General features: G+C 45.3%; 1 protein-coding gene across 1 annotated transcript in view; it reads left to right on the forward strand.

Moving 5' to 3' along the window:
• PIK3C2B (phosphatidylinositol-4-phosphate 3-kinase catalytic subunit type 2 beta) overlaps positions 1-24,995 on the forward strand; it is a 311,550-nt gene extending 286,555 nt beyond the window's left edge. Inside the window, 2 exon segments of the mRNA XM_018567816.1 lie at positions 24,423-24,579; positions 24,867-24,995. Coding sequence (XP_018423318.1) covers positions 24,423-24,579; positions 24,867-24,995 — 286 coding nt within the window.
• The last annotated feature ends 222 nt before the right edge of the window (positions 24,996-25,217 follow it).

The raw sequence follows: 25,217 nt of genomic DNA on the forward strand, positions 1-25,217 counted from the left end.
TAGGAAAGTATGCGTTGACCATGGTTACCTGCGACTGACCCAGCATTCCCTTGACCAGCAAGTACCTGCCCCCAGGGTCTACCAATTAGTTCTGGAACTGCCACGCTACCGATTTGGCAAGCAATATGCTCACACCCCATCCTCCACAATACCATCGCGGTGGATTTATTGAGAGGGGAGGGGCAGTGGTACACCACCGGGAAGTCTCTGTTATACAGTGTGGGGACATTGTCCTTCTTAAAATGCGTTTCCTGGAGGTACACTTCTTGCGAGTTGCATTTCCGTATTTCATTAAGTCCCTTAACTTTAAATGTGATCAGCTTAACCCGGCCCATGACGACAGGTCAAGGACTATATGAGCTGACTCTGAGGGGCGGGTGTCCCAGCAGGAGGGGGTAGGTAAGTAGGGAGGGCAAGGGGGGGGTATTGGGTCGGGAAAAGGGGAGTAGAGCAATAAAGGTTAAGAGGGAAGGAGGAGGAAGAAGGTTGGAGAAAGAAAAGAGGTAGAAACAGTGGTGAAGTTAAGCAGTTTTTCCCAAAGGATGAGTGCATGGGAGGGAGTCGGACCAAGCTATAGAGCCGACCAGTACCTAAGGTGAAAGTCCCGGTGTGTGTAATGCTGGGACAGCCTAGTTGGGGGTAGCCGAGGTGCTAACAGCAGAAAGGCCAGCAGAGATGACTCACGCCAGGAGGTGTCCAACTGAACCCCAATGAGTATAAATGTCCAAGGACCTGTAGCACACCTTACCGGACTTCCCATGTGGAAAAATGGGTGCTCGCAATGACTACGGATGGCGCCGTATCAAGTAAAATCGTTGTATATAGATGTCATCAGCACTCCAAATATGACAGAATACGTCAAGGTTTTAGTGAATCTTCATTTTTATTTTTGAAGTCACTTAAAGTGGAAACAAGCGCTTTCGGGGCCGCACCGGGTCCCCTTCATCAGGCTTAAAGTGAACATTGCAAAGTTTACACCTTGACCATTTTATATACACACACAAAAGACTGATTACCACATGAGACCACCCCATAGACGTCATAATGACGTCATAATTCCCGCCAGAACAAAAGGTTAACATTGCTGAAATGTCATATTCAAATGCAACATCATTGTATCAAATATATATGCATGGATCATATGGTTCATAGTTCGTTGGTGTTGTGTTGTTATGTATGTGGTTTTATGTGAGATCTAACCGAGGGGCTGAAAAAACAGGTTGTCATGGTGACAGGGACGCTGTCAGACAGTGGAAACACCGCTGTCTGACGTCTTCTGTGTGTAGACCGATCCTCAGTGCTTACTGCGCATGCGTCGCAGGACACGCGCTATTGGAGCGATTCCGGCATTGGGAACGCCCCTTGTCAGCCGTCTATAGGGAGACAACGGAGGATGCCGATAAAGTGCTCGTTTGGGACTGACTGTTAAATACAATGTAGGAGGCGATGCCTCATCGCATGGATATAAATGTATTGATTTTGAGTGTGTCCCGATGGGGAGGAAATTGTCGGTCTCCTGAGTATGGTATACATATATTAGTGCAGAACCAAATAACATGACAATATAACATGGGTATAAAAACCAGACCACAGTTGATATGCGAAGTATGCAGGATATAGCATAACATGAGATCACAAAAGGTGATGATTGTATGGCATAAATAAATTTCATAGCATTTAAAGTTGGTACATCTGCTAACATTCATACATTTATTATAAACATATGATGGTGTGAATGCATAACCAGGATCAATCTGATGAACACAAAGGTAGAAATAAAAATGGAAATGGTATTTGATAATAGCCTGAAACCATACTATGCGGTCTATAACATAAGAGTATAATTGGTAATATTTATAAGGCATAAAATAAGTTAGTGGCATTTGGTATGATACCTATGCTGATATTCATATATGGTGTGAATCCATAACCAGGATCATATAGATGAATACAAAGAAGGTATGTGGTAATATCCTGAGCTCACCAGTGACAGTATTTTTATGAGCGAAAGACCAATAAGATGGCACTAAAAATTACAATCACGTGTTCATGACTTAAACATGTGAAGAGATACGCTATATTCTGGTAGGAATGGTAAGTGACCATCCACTGTCTGACAGCGGCCCCCGTCACCATGACAACCCGGGTTTTCAGCCCCTCGGTTAGATCTCACATAAAACCACACACATAACACAACACCAACGAACTATGAACCATATGATCCATGCATATATATTTGATACAATGATGTTGCATTTGAATATGACATTTCAGCAATGTTAACCTTTTGTTCTGGTGGGAATTATGACGTCTATGGGGTGGTCTCATGTGGTAATCAGTCTTTTGTGTGTGTATATAAAATGGTCAAGGTGTAAACTTTGCAATGTTCACTTTAAGCCTGATGAAGGGGACCCTGTGTGGCCCCGAAAAGCGTTTGTTTACACTTTAAGTGATTTCAAAAATAAAAATGAAGATTCACTAAAACCTTGACATATTCTGTCATATTTGGAGTGCTGATGACATCTATATACAACAACTGCATACATTGAACCCAGCATACATTTGAGGAACACAGCATGCAGAGGCAGACACAGAACACATTACCATAACTAGCCTCCAGCAAATAACATAGTCAAGGAGCCAGGGCGGCGACGGGGGACAGGCCAGGCGCGGGCAACCCTCCAAAAGTCATGCAGAATGGGGTCCTCGAACGAGCCCAGCGGGGCCCCCATGTGGTGGGTCTTTCCTTGTGGTATGACATCCAGTACTGGTGTACGCGGTCCCATCATGCCCGAGGCTTCCCACTCCTGAAGAAAGGGGTGATTGGCTGGGGGATGGTGCTCTCCTCCCACTGGGCTCCCTACATGGTTCTGGCCTTACTCTGCACCATGTCCACTACTTAAGCACTCTCACCCACTGTGTGAGCTGTGGGAGGTTAGTGGGAGGCGCCGGACAGTGTCAAAGTCAGTGTTCTATAATTTTTCTCGACTGTGTCACTTCCAGTGAGGCCGAGTCATCCGAATCAGCTGTTTTCATAACCCCCTATCTTCTTGACATGCGCAGCTGGAAGTAACTCGGTAGAGAAATATATGGGTTGAGGAAAATTATAGCACACTGGTAGTGGAGGGATGCCTTGTCAGTTCTGTGCACGTGTACGACTGCTGCGACCCTGGTAGTTCTGCCACTAACTCCAAGCTCTAGAGGGACTAAAAATCTCAGCACATTATACAGCAATGCAGAATACCACCCGCTATAGAGGACTATAAATCTCAGAAATACATTGTACAGCATTGCAGAATTTCATTGGCTATAGAGAACTACAATTCCCAGCAATACATTACACAACAATGCACAATACCATCAGCTATAGAGCACTATAAATCCCAGCAATACATTATACAGCAATGCAGAATAATATGAAGCTACATACCCTGTTGCTCTGGGTTCACCGCCCGATGTCTCCAGGGTCTCAGGAGGGTTGCGCGGGCTCTCACCAGGGGTCCAGAGAGTTTCATGGGTGCGTGTGGGTGCAGCAGAGGCGGCTCCCTAATTAGGCTCTCAGGTGGCCAATGCCGACTGTCAGGTGGTCAGTGCGGGCTCTCTGCTGGTCAGTGCGGGATCTGTGGTGGCCAGTGGGGGCTCCTTAATAATTAGTGGTGGCTCTGTGGTAGCTCCCAGGGGGGTAGTGGGGGCTCCACTGTGGCCAGTGGGGGGCTCCACGGCAGTTAGTGGGGGGCTCCCTGGCAGTTAGTGGGGGGCTCTGTGGTGGCCATTGGAGGCTCCCTGGTGGTTAGTGGGGGATCCCTGGTGTAGGGTGACCATTTATCTAGAGCTGCAGCTAACGATTATTTTCAAAATCGATTTAGCCGATTATCGAGTTCAATTAACCGGTTAATCGGGATTTTTTAAAAAATGGCTCCTGTGATGGACTACTAGTTTGTATTGAGATTGTAGTCCATCACAGGAGCAAGCTTGGAGCGGTGGAAGAAAAAAAAAGTGTGGTGTGCAATATAGTGAAATGGAAAGGTGTAAAATTACACAGCAATCAATGCAGAATGGCACCGGCTATAGAGGACTACAAATCCCAGTAATACATTATACAGCGCAATGAGGAATACCTCCAGCAATAGTACATTATAGCTAGCGGTATTCTGCGCTGCGCTGTATAATGTACTATTGCTGGGATTTGTTGTATTCCTCTATAGCTGGCGGTATTCTGCGCTGTATAATGTACTACTGCTGGGATTTGTTGTACTCCTCTATAGCCATGTCACACTGCCAGGGCCACCAATTGTGGGCTTGTACTGCTGCCAAAGAATCTTCTGCATCCGACACACCTGTTCCCCCGCTGACTGTTGTGGTTCAAACGCCGGCCCCTATGTCACAACTGCGTCCTGACACTTGCACCCAGCCGGCCAGCCTGCCTGCATCAGATGTGGCTCTGTACTCGGCGGAACCTGAGAGTTAAGAAACTAATTGACTATTTATACACAGGCACTAATTGCAATTAAAAAAGTCACAGACGTGGTAAATTAACCTTTAATTGCCATTTTAACCTGTGCATGTCACCTGTGTGTCTGTAACAAGGCCAAACATTCCAGGGTATGTAAACTTTTGATCAGGGCCATTTGGGTGATTTTTGTTATCATTATGATTTAAAAAGGAGCTAACTACTTATGTGATAATAAATGGCTTCATATGATCACTATCCTCAAAAAAAAAAAAAGACAGTTTTTTTGGCATGATCAGTCATATTTTCAATATCAATACCAAGATTTCACGATTTCTGCCAGGGTATGCAAACTATTGAGCACAATTGCATATACAGTATATATATATGTGTGTATATGGGTGTGTGTGTATATATATATATATATTTCCTGATACCGTACATGGCAGCATACAACGGGGTATGGCTCCGCCCCCAGCCCAATCACAGGACCAGTTATACTATAAATTAAAGCCCGCCTCCCAAGGCCACCATTCTTTTTTCTGTCCTCACTGCTCAAGTCGGTTATACTAAGAATAGGTTGGAGTTTTTTCCCTCACCTTGCTGGTTTCTTCTGGCCTGCCACACAGGTTCAGCCTCTCCTGTTGCGAAGTTCACTTTGTTCAGGTGGCTAAATGCAGTCTGATAAGGGAAGCAACCCCCATAGCCTTTGAGTTGGGGTGCAGGAAATGGTCTCCTGGGGTCTCTTCATGTTCGGATGCTTCCTCCATCATGGCGCCGGGTTGAACACTAGCTTAGCCTCCTGGCCTTGTGACTCCAGAGAAGAACCGTGACTTAGCTGCATCATCACAAACTTGTACTCTGATGATCACATGCATGGACAAGCTGACAAGTAGGATCCACTCCATTTTCTTTCTATGAGTTGGTTTTAGAAATACATGTGCTACTGTTTCCTATGGCCTTGCAGTGCTGCCTTGCTCTGGCTGAATCTTTCTGAATATCTGTTATCTGTAGAGCCATTCAGTTTTCCATGTATGCTTAAACCTTACAGGTGCATTACAGGGAAGTATGTGATTCTGTGGCGCTGCTATGCCTTAGCTGAATCTTGCAGGTATTTGCCTAAAACATCCATTAGCTTGCTTGTGGTGATTTACCCTGCAGGTGCTTGCTGAGTGCAGGCTGCTGCCATGTGCTCTGCTGCTAAAGCTTAACTAGATCTTACAGAAATGTGTTGTTTGCTAACTCTTGAGCCTTAACTCTTTGGGTGCCTTTCATGTGAGTATTTTGCTGTCACCTGTGGTTCCCCAAGCGTTGTTAATGTTTAAATGTAACTTATGGTATTGTTGCTTCTTACAGGCCTATCCTGCCTGTAATTCAGTAATCTTTTCATGGTCCTATGTATACAGCATTGTGTTAATGACAAGAGCTTGTGGTGCTATAACCCTAAGCACATGAGTATGTGGCTTCCAGGTTTTTAGCATGGCTGTTAGTGTCTAGCAGGTTCTGACAGGTGCTGTTAATCACATCATTATCCTCAGTTTCATCTGTGTTTTGTAAGGATGGATCATGTGTCAATTACCTAACCTCATTCCCCAAGAGACCAGCTACATTCTATAAGATGAGGGTCAGGTATGTATGAAGATAAAATAAAAAAAGAGCCCGCAATGCATGGGCATAATGAATTGTAAGTTTTTCAGCCCTATTGACCACACTGTTCCTCAGAGTGCATATGCAGGGGTTAATGGATTGTAAAACTCTCCAGCCTTTTGCCATCACTGCTCCTCAGAGTGCAAATGCATGAACTTCTGGATTGTAACTCATCACCAGTACAGCTCCCCAAAGACAGAGTAAGCTGCTCAATTTGGGATGTAAGGTCCGCTTCAAGCCGTGATACAGCTGCTAAACATGCAGCATCCTGCGTCCAGCTAGTGGATTGCATCACAAGGATTGTACAACCTTTAAGCAGTACTTGGCCTACAATCACCTGCAGGATGCTGTGCCAGGTTTACCCTGCAGGGAATCTGTCCAGGGTTCCCTCTCTGGTAGTCTCTGACCCCAGAATCTTCTAGTCATCCTTAATATTCAGACCTTCTACAGCAGTTGCTACATCTAAACACATCCAGAACTACTTTAAGTGGCTTGGAGGTTGGAAGTGAAGTCTGCCTTGCCTGGATTACTCATCTACAGTCAGAGTATTTGTTGAATAATGTAGCACCTACTCAACATCACATATATTCTACAGTGCGGAATCATTTCATAGACTTCGCAAGCTTAATAGGTTTGGTCTCTCTTCACCTTGCCATGACAGATATGTTGGACTTTCCTCAGGCAAGCAATATGTACTTGGGTGTCAGTACCCTCTATTCATCCTCTGAGACACAATGAGTAGCTAATTGATAAGCCAGCTCTTATGGGCTTGTGCAAGGATTCACTCTTCAGAAAAGTCTCTTCTTTCCCTTGGAATCTACAAGTAGTGCTGTATATGTTCTTCCTTCCTCAACTTAATCTAGCTCACACTTACTCAGTGTGGACAGCAACATGTAGAATAGTTTCCCTTCGGTAATCTCCTCGGTGAGGAGTGAGTTGGATAGTCAAGATTGGGCTGCAACCACCTTCTTGCAACTATTTCACAGGCAAGGGAGTCCTAAATCTCTCTCTCTCCCAGCATCTTACGAAGGTTGGAAGATTCTTCCATCTAAATAGTACATCCATGTTGCCAGTATTCCAGGATAAAGTTTTTATTTCAGCTCATGCCAGCAATGTGGCTGCTATGCTGGGGAAGAGCATGGAGGTTATTCAGGTCGATCTGTTCATCTTTCTGGTGGTTTTGGTAAGTGGCACTCTGTGTGCACTAGGTCACATGCATTGTGCCTGGTCAAGCATATGGAGCCACAGATCAATCTCTGGGTTCGCTATTCCACAGACTGTCATCCCTACGGATAGAATTCAGTGATGTACCTCCAGAGTTATTCTGGAAGGCAGTAACCTGCCATATGTTCCTGTTCCATTACAGGGTCTATCCAGGAGGAAGATCCATGGGGAAGTTGGTTCTGAATGTGGTACAAATAATTTATTATCTCAGAATTACCCTCCCTGTTTGTGTGATCGCTATATCCCATTGTATGCTGCCATGTACGGTGTCAGGAAAACGGAAAATTGTATACTTACCTATCGGTAATTTTCCTTTCCTGATGCCAGTACATGGCAGCATACAGGACCCTCCCATGGCTTTCGCATTGAGTACTTGTTACGAGAATGGTGGCCTTGGGAGGCGGGCTTTAATTTATAGTATAACTGGTCCTGTGATTGGGCTGGGGGCGGAGCCATACCCCGTTGTATGCTGCCATGTACTGGCATCAGGAAAGGAAAATTACCGATAAGTATACAATTTTCCGTTATATATATATATAAATTATACACACACAGTACTATGCAAACGTTTTAGGCAGGTGTGAAAAATGATGTAAAGTAAACAATGCTTTTAGAAATAGGTGTTAATTGTTTATTTTTATCAATTAACCAAATGGAAAGTAAAATGGACAGAAGAACAATCCAAATCAATATTTGGTGTGACCACCATTTGCCTTCAAAACAGCATCAGTTCTTCTAGGTACACTTGCACATTGTTTTTGAAGGAGCTTTGCAGGTAGGTTGTTCCAAGCATCTTCTGTGGATGTAGGCTGCTTCAAATCCTTCTGTCTCTTCATGTAATCCCAGACAGACTCGATGATATTGATCAGGGCTCTGTGGGGGCCAAACCATCACTTCCAGAACTACAGGTTGTTCTTAACGCTGAAGAACATTGGCTGAATGTTTGGGGTCGTTGTCCTGCTGCAGAATAAATTTGGGGTCAATCACACTCCTCCCTGATGATATGGCATGATGGATAAGTATCTGCTTGCATTTCTCATCATTGAGGACGCTGTTGATCCTGACCAAATCTCCATCTCCATTGGCGGAATGTCACGTACCTTTCTGATCAGCTCCTCTTCAGGGTTTGAAACTGGGTCTCTGGCGTGGATGTGCACAGACCTAGCCATTCAGCCACTGGAAGGACTTGGTTTCTGCTGCAGGTTTTTTGTACTGAGCAACTCTCCTTATGGGCACTTTGGCTCCACCTGCCAACCAGCTGTAGAAGATCTGCAATTATCTCAGGCTTTAAATACCGGACACTTCCTGTGCTCTGAGCCCGTTGATTTGGGTTAGTTTCCTGTGTGAGCTGCCTCTATGTTGTATGCAGGATATACACCGTGACTCTTGCCTGTTTCCTGACTATTCTTCTGCCTGCCGATTTTGTACCTTCCTGCCTGATCGTGTCAAGACCTCAGCCTGCCTCCTGACTACTCTCCTGGATCCCGACTTTGTACCTCGCTGCCAGACTGTTGCCGACCCTGCCTGCCTGACCACGTCTTAGCCTTATCCTAGGCCTAAGATCCACTTTGGACTCTACAGGTGCGTTTCACAGAAATGCAGCCCCAGACTTGCAAGGAACCTCCACCATGCTTCACTGTTGCTGCAGACACTCATTATTGTACCACTCTCCAGCCCTTCGGCGAACAAACTGCCTCATGGTACAGCCAAATATTTCACATTTTGACTCATCAGTCCAGAGCACCTGCTTCCATTTTGCTGCAGCTTTGTGGCCAAAAAGCCATACCTCAGACATGAAAACAAGGCTAAGCGACTCAACTATGCACGAAAACATAGGAACTGGGGTGTAAAAAGCAACAGGTGACCTTGCTACATACTCCCCTACTATATTGGGTAGCGATTACCCTTTCAGGAAACCACTGCCTGTCTCTTCAATACTGGTACCCCTATTTCCAAAGGTTTGTCCTGCAAACTGGATGGGGGGAGACCGATGGACGTAGTATATCTGGACTTTGCCAAAGCATTTGATACGGTGCCACATAAACTCTTGTTATACAAGCTAAGGGCTATGGGCATAGATGAATTAGTGTGCACGTGGATAGAAAACTGGCTACAAAAACGTGCACAAAGTGTCAGTTAATGGCACCTTCTCAGACTGGGCTGAGGTCATGAGTGGCGTGCCCCAGGGTTCTGTGCTGGGTCCCATGCTTTTTAACCTATATATTAATGATATAGGGGAGGGAGTGAGTAGTCATGTCTAAGTTTGCTGACGATACTAAAATTGGGAGGGTAGTAGACACAGATCTAGACATTATGACATTACAGGAGGACCTGGATAGAATCAGGGAATGGGCAACTGTATGGCAGATGAAGTTCAATGTCGATAAATGTACGGTAATGCACCTTGGAGTTAAAAATAGGCTAATGGACTATACACTTATGGGGGTGCCACTAGGGAAGTCGGAAACGGAGAGAAGGATTTGGGGGTCATTATAGACTGCAGATTGAAGAACAGCGCGCAGTGCCAGGCTGCTGTAAACAAAGCGAGCAGAGTCCTGTCTTGCATTAAGAAGGGAATGTATTGCAGGGACAAGTCTATAATTTTGCCACTTTACAGATCACTGGTTCGGCCACATCTGGAGTATGCGGTCCAGTTTTGGTCACCGATACTCAGCTGGAAAAAGTCCAGAGGAGGGCAACCAAACTCATTAAAGGGGTTTGAGGATCTGAACTATGAAACAAGGTTGTTAAAATTAAATATGTTCTCATTGGAGGTTAGGAGATTAAGGTGATTTTCATGTACAGGTATTCCTCACTTAACGACCGAGTTCCGTTCCTACGACCAAAGCCCTTCTCATTGTATGCTAGACTTTTTATATCCACTTCTGATCCATTTCTAATTTTATTTTTGTCACGATGTGTGAGGTTACATAGTATAGTTACATAGTATTTGAGGTTGAATAAAGACATATGTCCATCGAGTCCAACCTATTGTGTGTATGTGTATGGTCCTACGGATGTATGTGTATGTATGGGTTCCTGTGGGTTCTCATTTTTTATGGGTACTTGTACCCTTGTATATTACGGTCTCTGAGGAAATCGTCCAATCGCCTCTTGAATGATTCCACACTCTCAGCCAAAATCACAGCATGTAGAGAGTTCCAGACCCTGACTGATCTAACAGAGAAAAGCCCCTTCGCCCCTTGTGCTGAAATTTTTTCTCCACCAAGTTTAGGTGGTGGCCTCTCGTCCTTGTCATGGAGTTAATTGTAAAAAGTTTGCTGCTAATGTCGCCATCCCCGGTGAACATTTTGTACATGAAAATCATGTCCCCCCTTAATCTCTTTACTTCCAATGAGAACATGTTTAAATTTAGCAGCCTGTTCTCATAGCTCAGGTCCTCCATCCCCATTATGAGTTTGGTCGCCCTCCTCTGGACTCTTTCCATTTCGAGGACATCCTTTCTGTTCACTGGTGCCCAAAACTGAACCGCATACTCCAGATGAGGTCGAACCAGTGATCTATAGAGTGGCACAATTATAGACTTGTCCCTGCATAACATTCACCTCTTAATACAGGACATACTCGCTTTGTTTACAGCAGCCTGACACTGCAAGCTATTATTTAGTCTGTGGTCTACAATGACCCCCAAATCTATTTCCCTTTTGGACTTCCCCAGCGGAGCTCCCATCAGTGTGTAATTCGCAGTCTTATTTTTAACCCCAAAGTGCACAACTTTACATTTATCTACATTAAGCCTCATCTGCCATGTAGTTGCCCACTCCCATTTTATCCAGATCCTCCTATAATGTTATAATCTCTGATTCAGTGTCTATTGCCCTCCCGATTTTGGTATCGTCAGCAAATACCGAAACCTGGCTGTTAACCCCCTCCCCTATATCATTAATGAATAGGTTAAAAAGCATGGGGCCCAGTACAGAACCCTGCGGCATGCCACTTATGACCCTAGCCCAATCCGAGAAGGAGCCATTTATCGATACTCTTTGTACCCGTTCCTGTAGCCAGTTTTCTATCCATGTACACTGTAATACACCCCCAGGGGTTATCAAGGTCCTTGGACCGCAGCTGTGGATTTGGCTTTGCTTTTTGAGGGAACGGTATCAGATCGCAGCTCTACCTCCGATGCCCAGGGTATTGATAAGGCTTGGAGAGAGCTGCTTCACATCATACCCCGTTTAGCACACCTCAACCTGCGCTTCACACGTAAGGTAGGTCACCTGTAATAAGGCAGACAGTATAAACAGGAGGATAGCTAGGAGGCAGGGTAACTGATTACCGAGCAGATAGTGGAGCAGGCATATGGTTATGCTATAGATTAAGGTTGCAGTAAAACAAGCAGTTGTGTAGGCATACAGCTATGAGTTAGGTTAAGTTGCAGTACGGAATACCGTTGATGAAGCATACAGCTATGCGTTCGGTTCAGTAGGCATATGGTTATGCTATAGAGTAGACTGCAGTAAGGCATACAGTTGATTAGGCAGGTAGGAACTGCTGTGGAGATCCCCCTACCATAGCCCTATGGCTATGGTAGTAATACTTGCTGTTTGTGGCTATGGCAGGTATGGATGGACGTCTGCAGCAACTCTTTCAGAGGTGGATCCTGGAGCAGCAGGGCTGTCGGTTGATCAGCATCCTGCTTCAACAATAGTGGGACGCCGATCAAACGGTGGATCGCGGCTTTATGCCGACTACTCGGGTGAGTGGGCGAGTCTCAAGGCACGCCTGCGCATTGACACCGCCGGACGAGAGTGGGAGGAGTCTCGTGGCGCGCCTGCGCAGTGGTGCGTACGGCTCGTCGTCCCGGCCGAGGGGGTTTGAGGAGTATCACAGTACCCCCTCCTCAAGGGAACCCTCCCAGGGATCCCAGGAGGAGAAGGCCGGTCAGGATGCCTCCTGTGGAACAACATCACCTTCCTAGGCGCATGGACGTCCTTCGAGTCCTCCCAAGAATCTTCCTGAGGCCCGCAGGCCTTCCATCGAATGAGGTATTGCCATCGGTTGAGATACCTGCGGGAGTCGAGAATCTCCTCCACCTCATACTCTTCTTCCCCGTCGACAGTGACGGGTGCCGGAGGCGGGGGAACCCGCTCTCTGAAAGGGTTCTCCCGGAAAGGCGTCAAGAGGGAGACGTGGAATGTGGGGTGAATCCGCAGATCCGGGGGGAGAGAGAGTCGCACAGCATTGTCGTTCACGATTTTTTCGATAGCGTATGGGCCGATGAACAACCTGTTGAACTTCCTGGCAGGGGTAGTCAACCTCTGGTTTTTGGTGGAAAGCCATACGAAGTCGCCTTCATGTAACTGGGGCGGCGGTCGATGTCGGAGGTCTTAGTACCTCTTTTGGCGTTCCTGGGCCGACTGTATGTTAGCCCTGATGGTCTCAATGCCTCTTTGTATACGAGTCACATAGCTGTCAGACGTGGGATTGTTGGAGCGTAAGATCACGGATGGAAGAGGTACCGGATGGAACCCGTAGTTGGCAAAGAACGGCGTCTGTCTGGTGGAAGTGTTGACGGCATTGTTGAAGGAGAATTCCGCAAGGGCCAGAAGGTCCATCCAATCGTTCTGTAGGTGAGTGCAATAACATCGGATGAACTGTTCGAGGCATTGGTTCACCCTTTCCGTCTGGCCATTCGTTTGGGGATGGTAGGCACTCGAGAGCCGGTGGTCGATCCGTAGCTTCTGACAGAGGGCTTTCCAGAATTTTCGAGACGAACTGCGTTCCTCGGTCTGTTATGATGCGGGACGGAATGCCATGGAGCCTGAAGATTGAGGAGAGAAATGCTTCCGCAGTTTCCTGGGAGTTTGGTAATCGGGGTAAAGGTATGAAATGTGCCATTTTTGTTAGGTGGTCAACAGCGACCAACACAGTGTTGTGTCCATGAGATAAGGGTAGATCCACAATAAAGTCCAAGGAGACAACCTCCCATGGACTGCCGGGTATGGGAAGGCTGGACAACAACCAGTAAGGAGGGCGTCTTCCATGTTTACAGGATGCACAGATGCTATATTTGGTCACGTAGGATGTCACGATCTCTCTCATCTTCGGCCACCAAAAGTATCTTCTCACTAAGTCCAGCGTCCTGTCAACCCCGAGATGACCCGCGGCTGGGGAGTCATGGAGGAGTTTGAGTATAGGAACATGCATCTCAGGTGGCACATATAGTTTGTGGTCCCGGTAGAGGAATCCTTCCTCGTCTTGTACGAGATCAGCGGGGCGATCAGTCGTCCCTTGTATAGCTAGTTTGAGCCGGCTCTTGAGGTCTACAGTGGAGGCCAGTATTCTCTCTGGCGGAACGACAGACGAGGTCATGGAGCTCCCCATGGAGGGGGTCACAGATTCTGGAGAGGGCGTCTGCCTTGCCGTTTCTGGACCCGGGCCAGTATGTAATTATGTAGTTGAAGCGAACGAAGAAGTAACTCCATCGTACCTGGCGGGAGGACAGGGTTTTAGTAGTCTTCAGGTATTGCAAGTTAAGGTGGTCTGAGAATATGACGATGGGGTGGAGAGCACCTTCCAGGAGGTGCCTCCAGTTTTCTAGGGAGTTCTTGATGGCCAGCAATTCCTTCTCTCCTATAGGATAATTCCTCTCAGCACCATTCGACGTTCTGGAATAAAATGCCACAGGATGTAAGGGAGCAGAGAGGGATTCCCTTTGGGACAGTACAGCCCCAATGGCCACTTCGGAGGCGTCCACTTCGAGAACGTAATGTGCAGTAGGGTTAGGTAGTTTAAGGATGGGAGCGGTAGTGAACCTTTGTTTTAGGTCATCAAAGGCAGTTTGAGCTGCCGCCATCCAAGCGAATTTCGATTTGGTACTGGTGAGTGAGGAGAGGGGTTTGACTATAGAGGAGAAATTCCGTATGAATTTCCTGTAAAAATTTGCAAATCCCAGAAAGCGTTGTACTGTTCTCCGAGAACGGGGGGTAGGCCAGTTGAGGATACACTCAATTTTGGAGCGGTCCATTCGTATTCCTTCTGGAGAAATTACGTACCCCAAGAAGGGCAGGGTGGTTTTCTCGCAGGCACACTTCTCAACTTTGGCATATAGATGGTGTGCCCGAAGCCTGGACAGGACCCAACGTACGTGCTTCCGGTGTTCCTCGATATTGTCTGAGTATATAAGGATGTCGTCGAGATAAACGACTACACAAATGTCTAGAAGATCTCTGAAGATGTAATTTACAAAACACTGAAACGTGGCGGGTGCGTTGCTCAATCCAAAAAGGCATGACCCGGTATTCAAACAGCCCATATCGGGTCCTGAAGGCAGTCTTCCACTCATCCCCAGCCCTCATGCGGACCATGTTGTACGCACCTTTCAAGTCTAGTTTGGTGTAAATCTTAGTTGTCTGTAACCGCTCGATGAGTTCTGGGATGAGTGGAAGGGGGTAGCGGTTTTTCACCGTTATTGCGTTAAACGCTCTATAGTCGATGATGGTTCGTATGCTGTTGTCCTTGTTGCGGACAAAGAATAATCCAGCTCCTGCAGGAGAGGTTGAGGCTCGAATGAACCCCTTTTTCAGATTTTCTTCGAGATATGACTTAAGATGGTTCAGTTCAGGCTGGGAAAGGGGGTAGATACGTCCCACGGGAATACAACTGCCCGGGAGTAGATCAATAGGGCAGTCGTATGGTCTGTGGGGAGGAAGAGTGTCTGCCATCTTGGCGCTGAAAACATCCTCGAATTCACGGTAGTGATGGGGTAGCCAATCTGGATGGATGGGCATTATAGACTATAATGGATAACAGGTTTCCATACAATATTTGGAGTCTAATCGCAACTTGTTTTCAGCCCAGGAGAGGGTTGGTTGGTGGAGTCTTAACCAAGGAAGACCCAATATAACCGGAAAGATGGGAGACGGGATGATGTCAAATGTGGTGCATTCCCTGTGGTTGTCCTGGGTGACCATAAGTAATAGATGTGTTTGTAGGTGGATTGGTCCTGAGGCCAATGTGGTTCCATCGATAAAGTTAACTGAAAGTGGTTGGAACTTCTTGCTGATGGGAATCTTGTTTTGTTTAACCAGCTGGGAGTCTATGAAGTTCCCACAGGCGCCGGTGTCCACCATGGCGTCAATTTGAAGTCTTCTTTGATCCCACTGTAGGGATAAGGATATGTATAAATAACACGGTGATTTTATCTGTGGAGAGTATATCTTTGCAATGCAAAGGTTCTTACCTGCGTTCTTACGTCTGACTGAGGGACATTCGTCCACCAAGTGATCGGCGGCTGCGCAATACATGCAAAGATTGTGTAGTCGTCTTCAGGATCTTTCTTCTTGTGAAAGGGGCCCTCTTACCATGCCAATCTCCATGGGTTCGGGAGGCGGTGCAGTGGGAGTTAGGGGCGTGGTAGTTCTCCTCGGCGTTCAGGGTATTCCCGTGAGTCTCTCTGACCTTCTTTCCCTGAGACGGTGATCAATGGAGATGGAGAGTTGCATGAGGCCCTCCAGACTGTGAGGTAGTTCGACACGGGCTAATTCATATTTTAAGGCCTCAGAGAGTCCTAAACGTGCCCAGCGCTTGAACTCTGCGATGTAATCCTCCACATGTCTTTTTCCTTGTTTGATGTTCCTAATTGCATGTTCAGCAGTGAGTTGTTTTTCTGGGTCATCGTAGAGTTGGGACATTGCTGTGATGAACCCCTCATAAGACTCCAATAGGGGGTCATCGGTCTCGAGGTACGAATTAGCCCAGGCCCTGGGCTCCCCCCGTAGGTAGGAGATCATGGTGCGTACTTTCACCCGATCAGTGGGGTTGGACCTAGGCTTTAGCTCAAACATTAGTTTACATGCGGCCCCTGAAAAGGTCTCGGGAGGGCTTACCGTAGGTTCTGGACCTCCGCTAGCAGTGGCCCCCTCTGGCGGACGCTGGGCAATACTCTCGCGCAGTGTTTGATTTTCCGTGCGGAGGTCCCCAACATTAAGTTTGAGGGCCTCCATCTGTTCAGTGAGGTTGAGGATGTGCTGAGCCAGTTCCACTGGGTCCATTTTCTTCCGTTTGATCGGGGTCCCACTATTCTGTAATACACCCCCAGGGGTTATCAAGGTCCTTGGACCGCAGCTGTGGATTTGGCTTTGCTTTTTGAGGGAACGGTATCGGATCGCAGCTCTACCTCCGATGCCCAGGGTATTGATAAGGCTTGGGAGAGAGCTGCTTCACATCATACCCAGTTTAGCACACCTCAACCGGCGCTTCACACGTAAGGTAGGTCACCTGTAATAAGGCAGACAGTATAAACAGGAGGATAGCTAGGAGGCAGGGTAACTGATTACCGAGCAGATAGTGGAGCAGGCATATGGTTATGCTATAGATTAAGGTTGCAGTAAAACAAGTAGTTGCGTAGGCATACAGCTATGCGTTAGGGTAAGTAGCAGAGAATCATACAGTTCAGTAGGCGTATGGTTATGCTAGAGATTAAGGTTGCAGTAAAACAAGCAGTTGTGTAGGCATACAGCTATGCATTAGGTTAAGTTGCAGTACGGTTCTGTAGGCATATGGTTATGCTATAGAGTAGACTGCAGTAAGGCATACAGTTGATTAGGCAGGTAGGAACTGCTGTGGAGATCCCCCTACCATAGCCCTATGGCTATGGTAGTAATACTTGCTGTTTGTGGCTATGGCAGGTATGGATGGACGTCTGCAGCAACTCTTTCAGAGGTGGATCCTGGAGCAGCAGGGCTGTCGGTTGACCCACTCTCGCCTGCGCATTGACACCGCCGGACGAGAGTGGGAGGAGTCTCGCGGCGCGCCTGCGCAGTGGTGCGTACGGCTCGTCGTCCCGGCCGAGGGGTTTGAGGAGTATCACATACACACTATTTCGTCTATGCCCATAGACCTCAGTTTGTTTAGTAGACGTTTATGTTGCACCGTGTCAAACGCTTTAGCAAAATCCAAATATACCACAGCCACTGGCCTCCCTCCGTCCAGATCTCTACTTACCCCCTCGTAAAAAGTTAGCAAGTTAGTCTGATAGGAACGGTCTTTCCTAAATCCATGCTGGTTGTCATTTACCATGTAATTATCCCGAACAAATTCTGCTAAGTGGTCCTCTAACACTTTACAAACCACCGATGTAAGACTAACCGGTCGGAGTTCCCCGGATGGCATCTGGACCCTTTTTTAAATATCGGAACCACTGTTGACCTCCGCCAGTCTCTTGGCACTCTACCAGTCATTAATGAATCTTTAAAAATGATGTATGTCCTGCTATGATCCGGCTTAGTTCTTTAAGTACCTTGGGGTGTAGATTATCTGGTCCCAATGCTTTATTTGCATTAAGTAATTGGAGTCTATGTTGTATCTCGGTTTCTGTCAACCATTGTTGAATATTTTGGGATGAACTATGTGCCTTCTTATGTAAAATACCCCCATCTTTTTTCCTGAGTGTATACTGATGAGAAAAAGGTATTTAACGCCTCGGCCCTCTCCCTGTCGTTTGTGACTCACTCCCCGCTTCCATCCATTATTGGGCCTATCTGCTCCTTCCTTACCCTTTTACTATTTATGTACTGGTAAAAAAAATTGGGATTCTTTTTACTAACTGTGGCTATATATTTTTCACACTCTTTTTTTAGGCTCCCGAATTACTTTTTTTTTTACATCTTTTGTTACATTCTTTATAACTATTGAACGCCAGTGTCATCCCCTCCTTCTTATATTTTCTAAAAGCCTCTCTTGTCCTTGATGTGTTGTTTTACCAATCTATTTATCCATACAGGCTTTGTCTTTGATCTTTTAATTTTGTTCCCCAATGGTATACACTTGGCAATAGCGTTATGTAATGTGTTCTTAAAGCATTCCCATTTCTGTTTAGTGCTCAGTTTCTGAAATATGCTTTCCCATTTGATTTCACACATGAGCTGGTGCAGCTTATCAAAGTTAACCTTCCTGAAGTTTAGGGTTTTTGTCTGACCACCTGACTTCCCTTTACTATACCCAATATTGAACCTAATCATGTAGTGATCACGGTTACCCAATGTCTCCCCAATTACAATATCCTCGATTAACTCCGCATTATTAGAAAAGATTAAATCTAAGATTGCATTCTTCCTAGTCGGGACATCCACCATCTGGTCCATGAAGTTGTCTCGCAACATGTTTAGAAAATGGGCCGAATTTGTAGAATGGGATGTTCCATTAACCCAATTTATGTCTGGATAATTGAAGTCACCCATAACAATGACGTCACCCTGCTTCCCAGCTGTTTATACTTGGGAGTGTGTCAGGAACGCAGGCTGTTCCGGGATCTGAGACCAGCGCGGGGACGGCCCCGTCATCGGCGTCTCGTTGCTAAGCGACGGGCGGCCGTTCCTCAGCTCTCCACCTCTCCTTCATCCAGTCAGCGTGATGACGCGACGGACGAGGCCCGGCACGTTGCTAGGAGACGCTCGGGTCGGGCCTCGTCTCCAGCTCCGCCCCCAACAATTGCCTCTGCCTATTTAAATCTAGGTTGAACACTTACTCGACGTTCTAGCAAAATAGTAAGTCGAGCAAGCTATTTATAAAAGGGTCTAATTTTTTTTCAGCTGACTATTTGTGATGATCCACCTCCGGGCCAGGCCGCCTGTCAGGCCGGCTGCTGTGACGGCCGCTCCGCGTTCCACTGTGGAACGAGGAAGCCGCTCGACTTCCTGATTGTGAGGCGAGCGGCTTGCGTTCCACGCTGGAACGCGGAAGTCGCTCGTTGCGGCCGGCGGTTCCTCCCACATCCTTGGGCTATTTAAAGCCCCAGCTGAGGCAGCATGGCGTTCTACAATTGCAGTCAGAACGCCTGCTGCCTCCTGAACCAAGTCAAGCCTGGAACCCATACTCCACGTGCCGGACTACCCATCAGCTGGACTCACACCCTGTAGCAACGCTGCTCTGCAACGGTCCCAAAGTATCGCTCCAGTTGGAGCCCACTACAGACTGTCAGTTCACCCATATCTCTGCTCCCCTGCTGGACTATACAATTGTGCATAATATTGGGAATACCTGCTTGCTCAACAATACAACTGCACCTTACTACATCAAGTATATGCCAACTCACCTTGACTTTTCTAAATACTATTACTGGGATGCTATGAGTTAATAGCCCTACTTATATTTCCTTTAATACTGGCTGTGATGCAAGAGTCTCAAACTCCCCTTTAAGACTGGGAGCAACGCCTAAGACTCACGCTTGAGAAGCCTATTATCCACACCTCCTGCAAATCCCCTCCGCAGTTGCGCTCCACTCCGAACACCTACAGTAGGCGTAACACTATTTCGCTAATAATTATTTTAGTGCTGCTGACGAGGGCTATTTTTCTATTAAATGTTTATTCTTAATGCCCCTGAGTTCATATGATTTTAGTGATTTACCCTGTAGTTAATTACTTTAAAGCCCTGGGTTTAATTTGATTACACTGCCTCCCGGTGGTTAACTAATGCTTTATTCCTGGGCTTATTTACACTAAGTCTCTGGGGTTAATTTAATTTGTTATGGTTCTGACTTTAAATAACACTATATCTTGTGGGTTTTTTTACACTGCTGCCCTGGGTTTAGTTTTACTAAGGTTCAATTTTAGCCCTAAATCACTTTCCCCCCTTCCCTCTACTCAATCTAGCCCCCCTCTACAATCCCTGAAAACACTAACGCAAATACAAATTTACAATTCATTGTCCCCCCTCCTTTCTTTCATACGACGTGATCTGGCAGCTCTGTTCTCTCCCACTCGTGATCTGGTCCTCCTACACGATTCTTACGTCCATCCTTGCGTCTTTTCGTCCGTCTTCGTCTGATACTGATGGAAAAAAACATCTGATGCTGGTAAATGAAACAATCTGCTTGCAGACATTCATTACATACCTCAGTGCCATCTATGGAAAAATCTATTAAGGGCCCCTACCTTTACTTTTTATTCAAATTCAGAAACGTCACAGCCTTCTCCTGCAGAAATTGTATTTAATCATGTTTCTAATAAACCTTTTTCGAATCCCATGGATGCAGCATGCCCTACCTTGTGCCTAGGGCATGAACCTGCGGTGTCCGGTATAGGGTCTTTTGACTCTTTGCACTAAGGCAGAGACCTTCCCTATATCTCCTGTTTAAGAACAGTTCCTCAATTGTCCTTCCCTGTGGTGGACTCTTCAGGCCTTTACCTTAAAAGGAGAACTATGGGGTCAGGGCTTTTCCCCATAGTTCTCCTTAGGGTAACGGGTGGACACAAACTAGCGTCCTCCCGTCACCCTAAGCTCAGTGTACCGCCAGCTACAGCTCGCGGTATACTGAGACACTGCAGCCAGAGCGGATCCCGACATAGATGTCGAGATCCGCCCAGCTGCGTGAGTGGACAGCTGGCTCTGCCTATCTAGAGGCAGAGCCAGCTGTACCCTCCCCCGCCCGTTCCGCCAGTCAGCGCTGGTGGATCGGAGCGGGGAAGGAAGGAATCCATCCCCTCCCCTGTCACGGCAGAGAGCTGTGACAGGATCGAGAAGTGAGCGAACACCGGTATGTGTTTGCTCAGCTCCCGATCTACTGAGCCGACTTGTGACAGTCTCATTGTCACAGGTCGGCTAGAACTATGAGGTGAGTGAAAAGCACTCACCTCATAGTTCTCCTTTAATGCTAGTTGATAGTTAGGGACTCCACTGACAACCAGTTAGACTCCCTATTTGAATCTCAGTTTGAATAAACTGTAACTACTCTCCATCCACTGTTGGTGGTGCCTTTTAATTTGTTAAATCATGTCTCAGTAGATCACATCTTGTTGTGGAAATTTTACTAGGATGTGTTTTTAGTGTATTGTAATGTTTTGTCATTAGTCTCTCAGTGTCTCGGTTTAAATAGACACTGGGGGGTTAATCCATTGGAGTAGATATCTTATGCGCGGCGGAGCAGTGTCTTCTTGGCGAATGTATGGACGCCGGCTGGGGCCCCCCGTGCAATGCATGGATTTATTGGCTTGCGTGGATACATTTGTTTGGAACGCAGTATATGAAAGGAACGTGCGTTTATTGTCCCTAGTGAGTCTGATCAACCCGCTGGAGATAATGACGTTGCCTGTAATTACGCACGCATGAGAATCCTAGTAACGTTATGTGGCATTGACCACTGAGCAATGCTGGATAAAGTCACTCCGGTGGTGATAGATTATTCTACTACATGTGATTGTTCTACTAATGTGTTTTGTTAGCTGGCTCCTGTTCACTTCCTGTCTGTCCCACTTCCTGGTTTGCTGGTTGTTGAAATCATCTGTTGGTTTGCCATCACTTCCTGTCTCGCTGTTTGAGACACCCCTTCCTGTCTGACATCACTTCCTGTTGGGCAGGTAGAAAACAATAAACATACCTGTGCTCAGGTCTCTAAGCATGGGATTATCAAGCAAGCAGCATCTGTCTCCTGACTCTACATGACTCTGAAAGGGATACTTCCAGTCCTCGCACAAAAGAGCGTAGTACAACGGGGGAAATTCTTTGCGTTTGGCGCAGCTTAATGCTACATGGATTTGTGCGTTGAACCAAGCGAATTTCCATAACAATCTTTTAAGAGGGACTCCTCTAACACCAAACAAGGCACTTAAGCTTTGCATCTTGTTGAGCATTTTTCTAAAGCCCTCCTTTTCAGTTATGATGGTCTCTTAAAAGCATTCAAGGTGGTGTCTGGTATGGCAGTAATGTCTGTCCATATGCTCAGGGCACTTTGGCTACATGCCTGGGACATGAAAAATATTTATAAACAACGCCCTATTTGCATGGTATACGAGGAGAGACACCTTTTTGGCTATGCACTCAAAAGTGGCATGACCAAACTTCCTGATTTTTGCTCTGATTGCCTGCTTCAGCACAGGTCTATGTCTGTGCTTCCGCCTATAGCTTCTACTCTTGTTCCTGCAGCCAAGTAATTTTTTTTTTTTTTTTTTTTTTTTATGGATTTTACCCCACTTTACAAACCCACAAATGTATAGCCTTTGCACAGAAACATCCTTTGTTGACTGGAGTATATCTTAGCACATACTATTTCCCTTTTTGTCTATTGAGATTTGGATGCTTGCACTGCTTGTAGTGCTTTTCTCTCCTTACAACTATCTCTTTCTAAAGGATTTTATTGTCCTACAAGGTCCATAGACATTAGTTTCCTGCCATTTTCCTTGAATATGGATTATATTTTATTAAATGTTCTGGGGATTTGGAACTCTTGCAGCACTTGTTTTACCTCTACACTATAGCTTCCTATTGGTAAATGCTTAATAAACTTTCACAAAAATTGTCAGTGCCTAAACATTCTACGACTTCTGTTATTCCTCTCTGCTATTTGAGTATAGCAGTTGCTATCCCATTTACCCCTTTTTGGGGTTCTGGAATTGATGAGAACCCTACTTTTTCATATCCCTTAGTACCATTTTTCCTCTCATCTTGATTCACAGTATCTGGATTGGGACACGCAAAAATAGTCCTTATTTTTTACAAATCCCATTATCTATTGCTAGTCTTTGTAGAGGGTGGGGATTATCCCAATTTCACTTTCCTTCATCTTAGAAAAACATTCTAACTAGTTGGTTCTATGCAACAGATAGCATCTCAAGTCCTGAGGGAGTCTTCATATGAGTCAATTTTAAGGTGATCCTCTGTACTTCTTCAGAGTTTACAGTAATTCATTTTGCAGTGGAAATTGAACACTCTAACAAGCACAGACAAATGTCTGCCTCTTTACACTGGACAGCATTGGTGATCTAGTGTCCCCACTATTTCTATGTAGGACTCAAAGTCTTCTCTACGGATCTCTGCATCTGAATTTTTCCCTCCTTATACAGTGGAGTTTCTATTAACAAATGCCACTTTTCTTTCATCACAAGGAAATATTGATCTTCTTAGAGTGTTTTTTTTCTTGAAGATCAGTAGACACACCACTATATTATTTGACTGCAGTATTCCCCTGGGTGAGAAACTGTAAAATTTGGAAGTCCTTATGGAACCTAGTTTCTGGAAGAAAGAACATCTTTCTCAAACAGGTTGTATTGTGACTATCACAGAACACCGAATCAAAAATGTATGCGAGTTGGAAGGTCTCCTTCTTATCCTTCGGGTTCTGAGATCCCTGTACATCCATAGAGTACATCTTCACTTCCTTTTCATTGTATATAGATGTGTTGATTCTCCACCCCTGTCTTAAGAAGGTCTTGCTACTCTTCCCGTCTTTTTTCACATTGAAGGTCTCTTTCCCTCTCTGCCTTTAATTTATTCCTTTCTTTTTCCCTGAAGTCAAGGGTTTTGGGTGTTCTACTTCAACCACTAGCTGTTCACTAATTGGTCTTGGTTGGGACATACTTTGTTTGCCCTTCCCTCTGGGCTAGGTATGTTTTGGCTTCAGCCTTTACCTCAGTAAACATCCTTTTATTGACCACTTTAGTTGTCTGCCCAACTTTCTTTTATCTTGTATTAACCCTTGCATTGGGGCTACACCTGCAGTGCCTATATTTAAAAAGGGATCAAAGTCTTTACCAAGTAATTACAGACTTGTAAGTTTAACTTCAATAGTTGGGAAGATACTTGAAAGTTTGATCAAGGATCACATGCACTTGTTTTTTGCTTGAAAATAATATAATAAGCGATCGTCAGCACGGATTCACAAAAGACAGAAGTTGTCAAACAAACCTACTTTCTTTTTATGAGGAAGTGAGTAATAAACTGGACAGAGGAATGGCTGTGGATATAGTATACTTGGACTTTGCAAAAGCGTTTGACACAGGTATAGAGCATTCCATCTGCAATTGGGTAGAAAACTGGCTTAAAGACCGTATTCAGAGAGTGGTGATCAATGATTCATACTCTGAATGGTCTGAGGTTGTTAGTGGTGTCCCCCAAGGTTCAGTGTTGGGCCGCTTACTGTTTAACCCATTTATAAATTACATAGAAATGAAAACATTTTATTATTTTTTTTAATGTGAAATCACATATATGTTACAAACATATTCCCAAGACAAAAGAATTGCCATAAAACATTCCACTATATTAAAGGTTTCTGCACACTACCTAAAATAATGGCTGTAAATGCAATTTTAAAATTGATTCAATTTTAAAAGGAAAAAACATATATGTTATTTCTAAACTGCAGGGACCGTGCTCCATTTGTGTTCACTTCAGACATGGCATATGTCATAAATGGAGGAGACAAGACATCAAGCCGATTCCATGACTTTGTTGATCTGTGCTGTCAAGCCTACAATCTCATCCGGAAGCATACCCACTTATTTCTCAACCTACTGGGACTGGTAAGCTAACCAAACTAACAGAGAAGGATGCTGGTATATTCAAATTCAAAAAACTAATATATTCTGATTATATGTTACTTTAATCATTTTCTAATATTCATTATAATGTACACTGAAAAAGACAATATTTAGTAAAGGTCTAAAATGTTTTGGGACTTAGATCGAGTTATACGGATCAAAGTATTACATTTTAAAAAAACATGCTATTGAATATACTTTTTACACTGAGGTCAGTTTGCTCAGCCAGCACTATCTAGTTAAGGTCTCACCTCTGTCCCTGCTTTTAGATGCTGTCATGTGGTATTCCAGAGTTATCTGACCTGCAGGATTTGAAGTATGTGTATGATGCTTTGCGCCCACAAGATTCCGAAGCTGATGCTACAACCTATTTTACTCGGTAATTAAAAAGGTTTTGAAATTCTTGATGATAAAAATCACATTTTGTGACATATGAACAAGTGTTATAGAGGTCATTGAGTAGCTTTACTAATTCTAATCATCATATTACATTCTCTACAGTTAAATACTGTTTGCATGAAATGCATCAGAGGTAGGAGGGTCAGGGTAGACTCATTGTCTGCAACAATAAAGTTTTGCTTCTGATATCAGAGCGCATCTAGTTCTATCTGTTCATCACC

This window comes from Nanorana parkeri, unplaced genomic scaffold (genome assembly GCF_000935625.1).
Source record: "Nanorana parkeri isolate BGI_ZX_2015 unplaced genomic scaffold, ASM93562v1 scaffold1098, whole genome shotgun sequence".
Taxonomy (NCBI): domain Eukaryota; kingdom Metazoa; phylum Chordata; class Amphibia; order Anura; family Dicroglossidae; genus Nanorana; species Nanorana parkeri.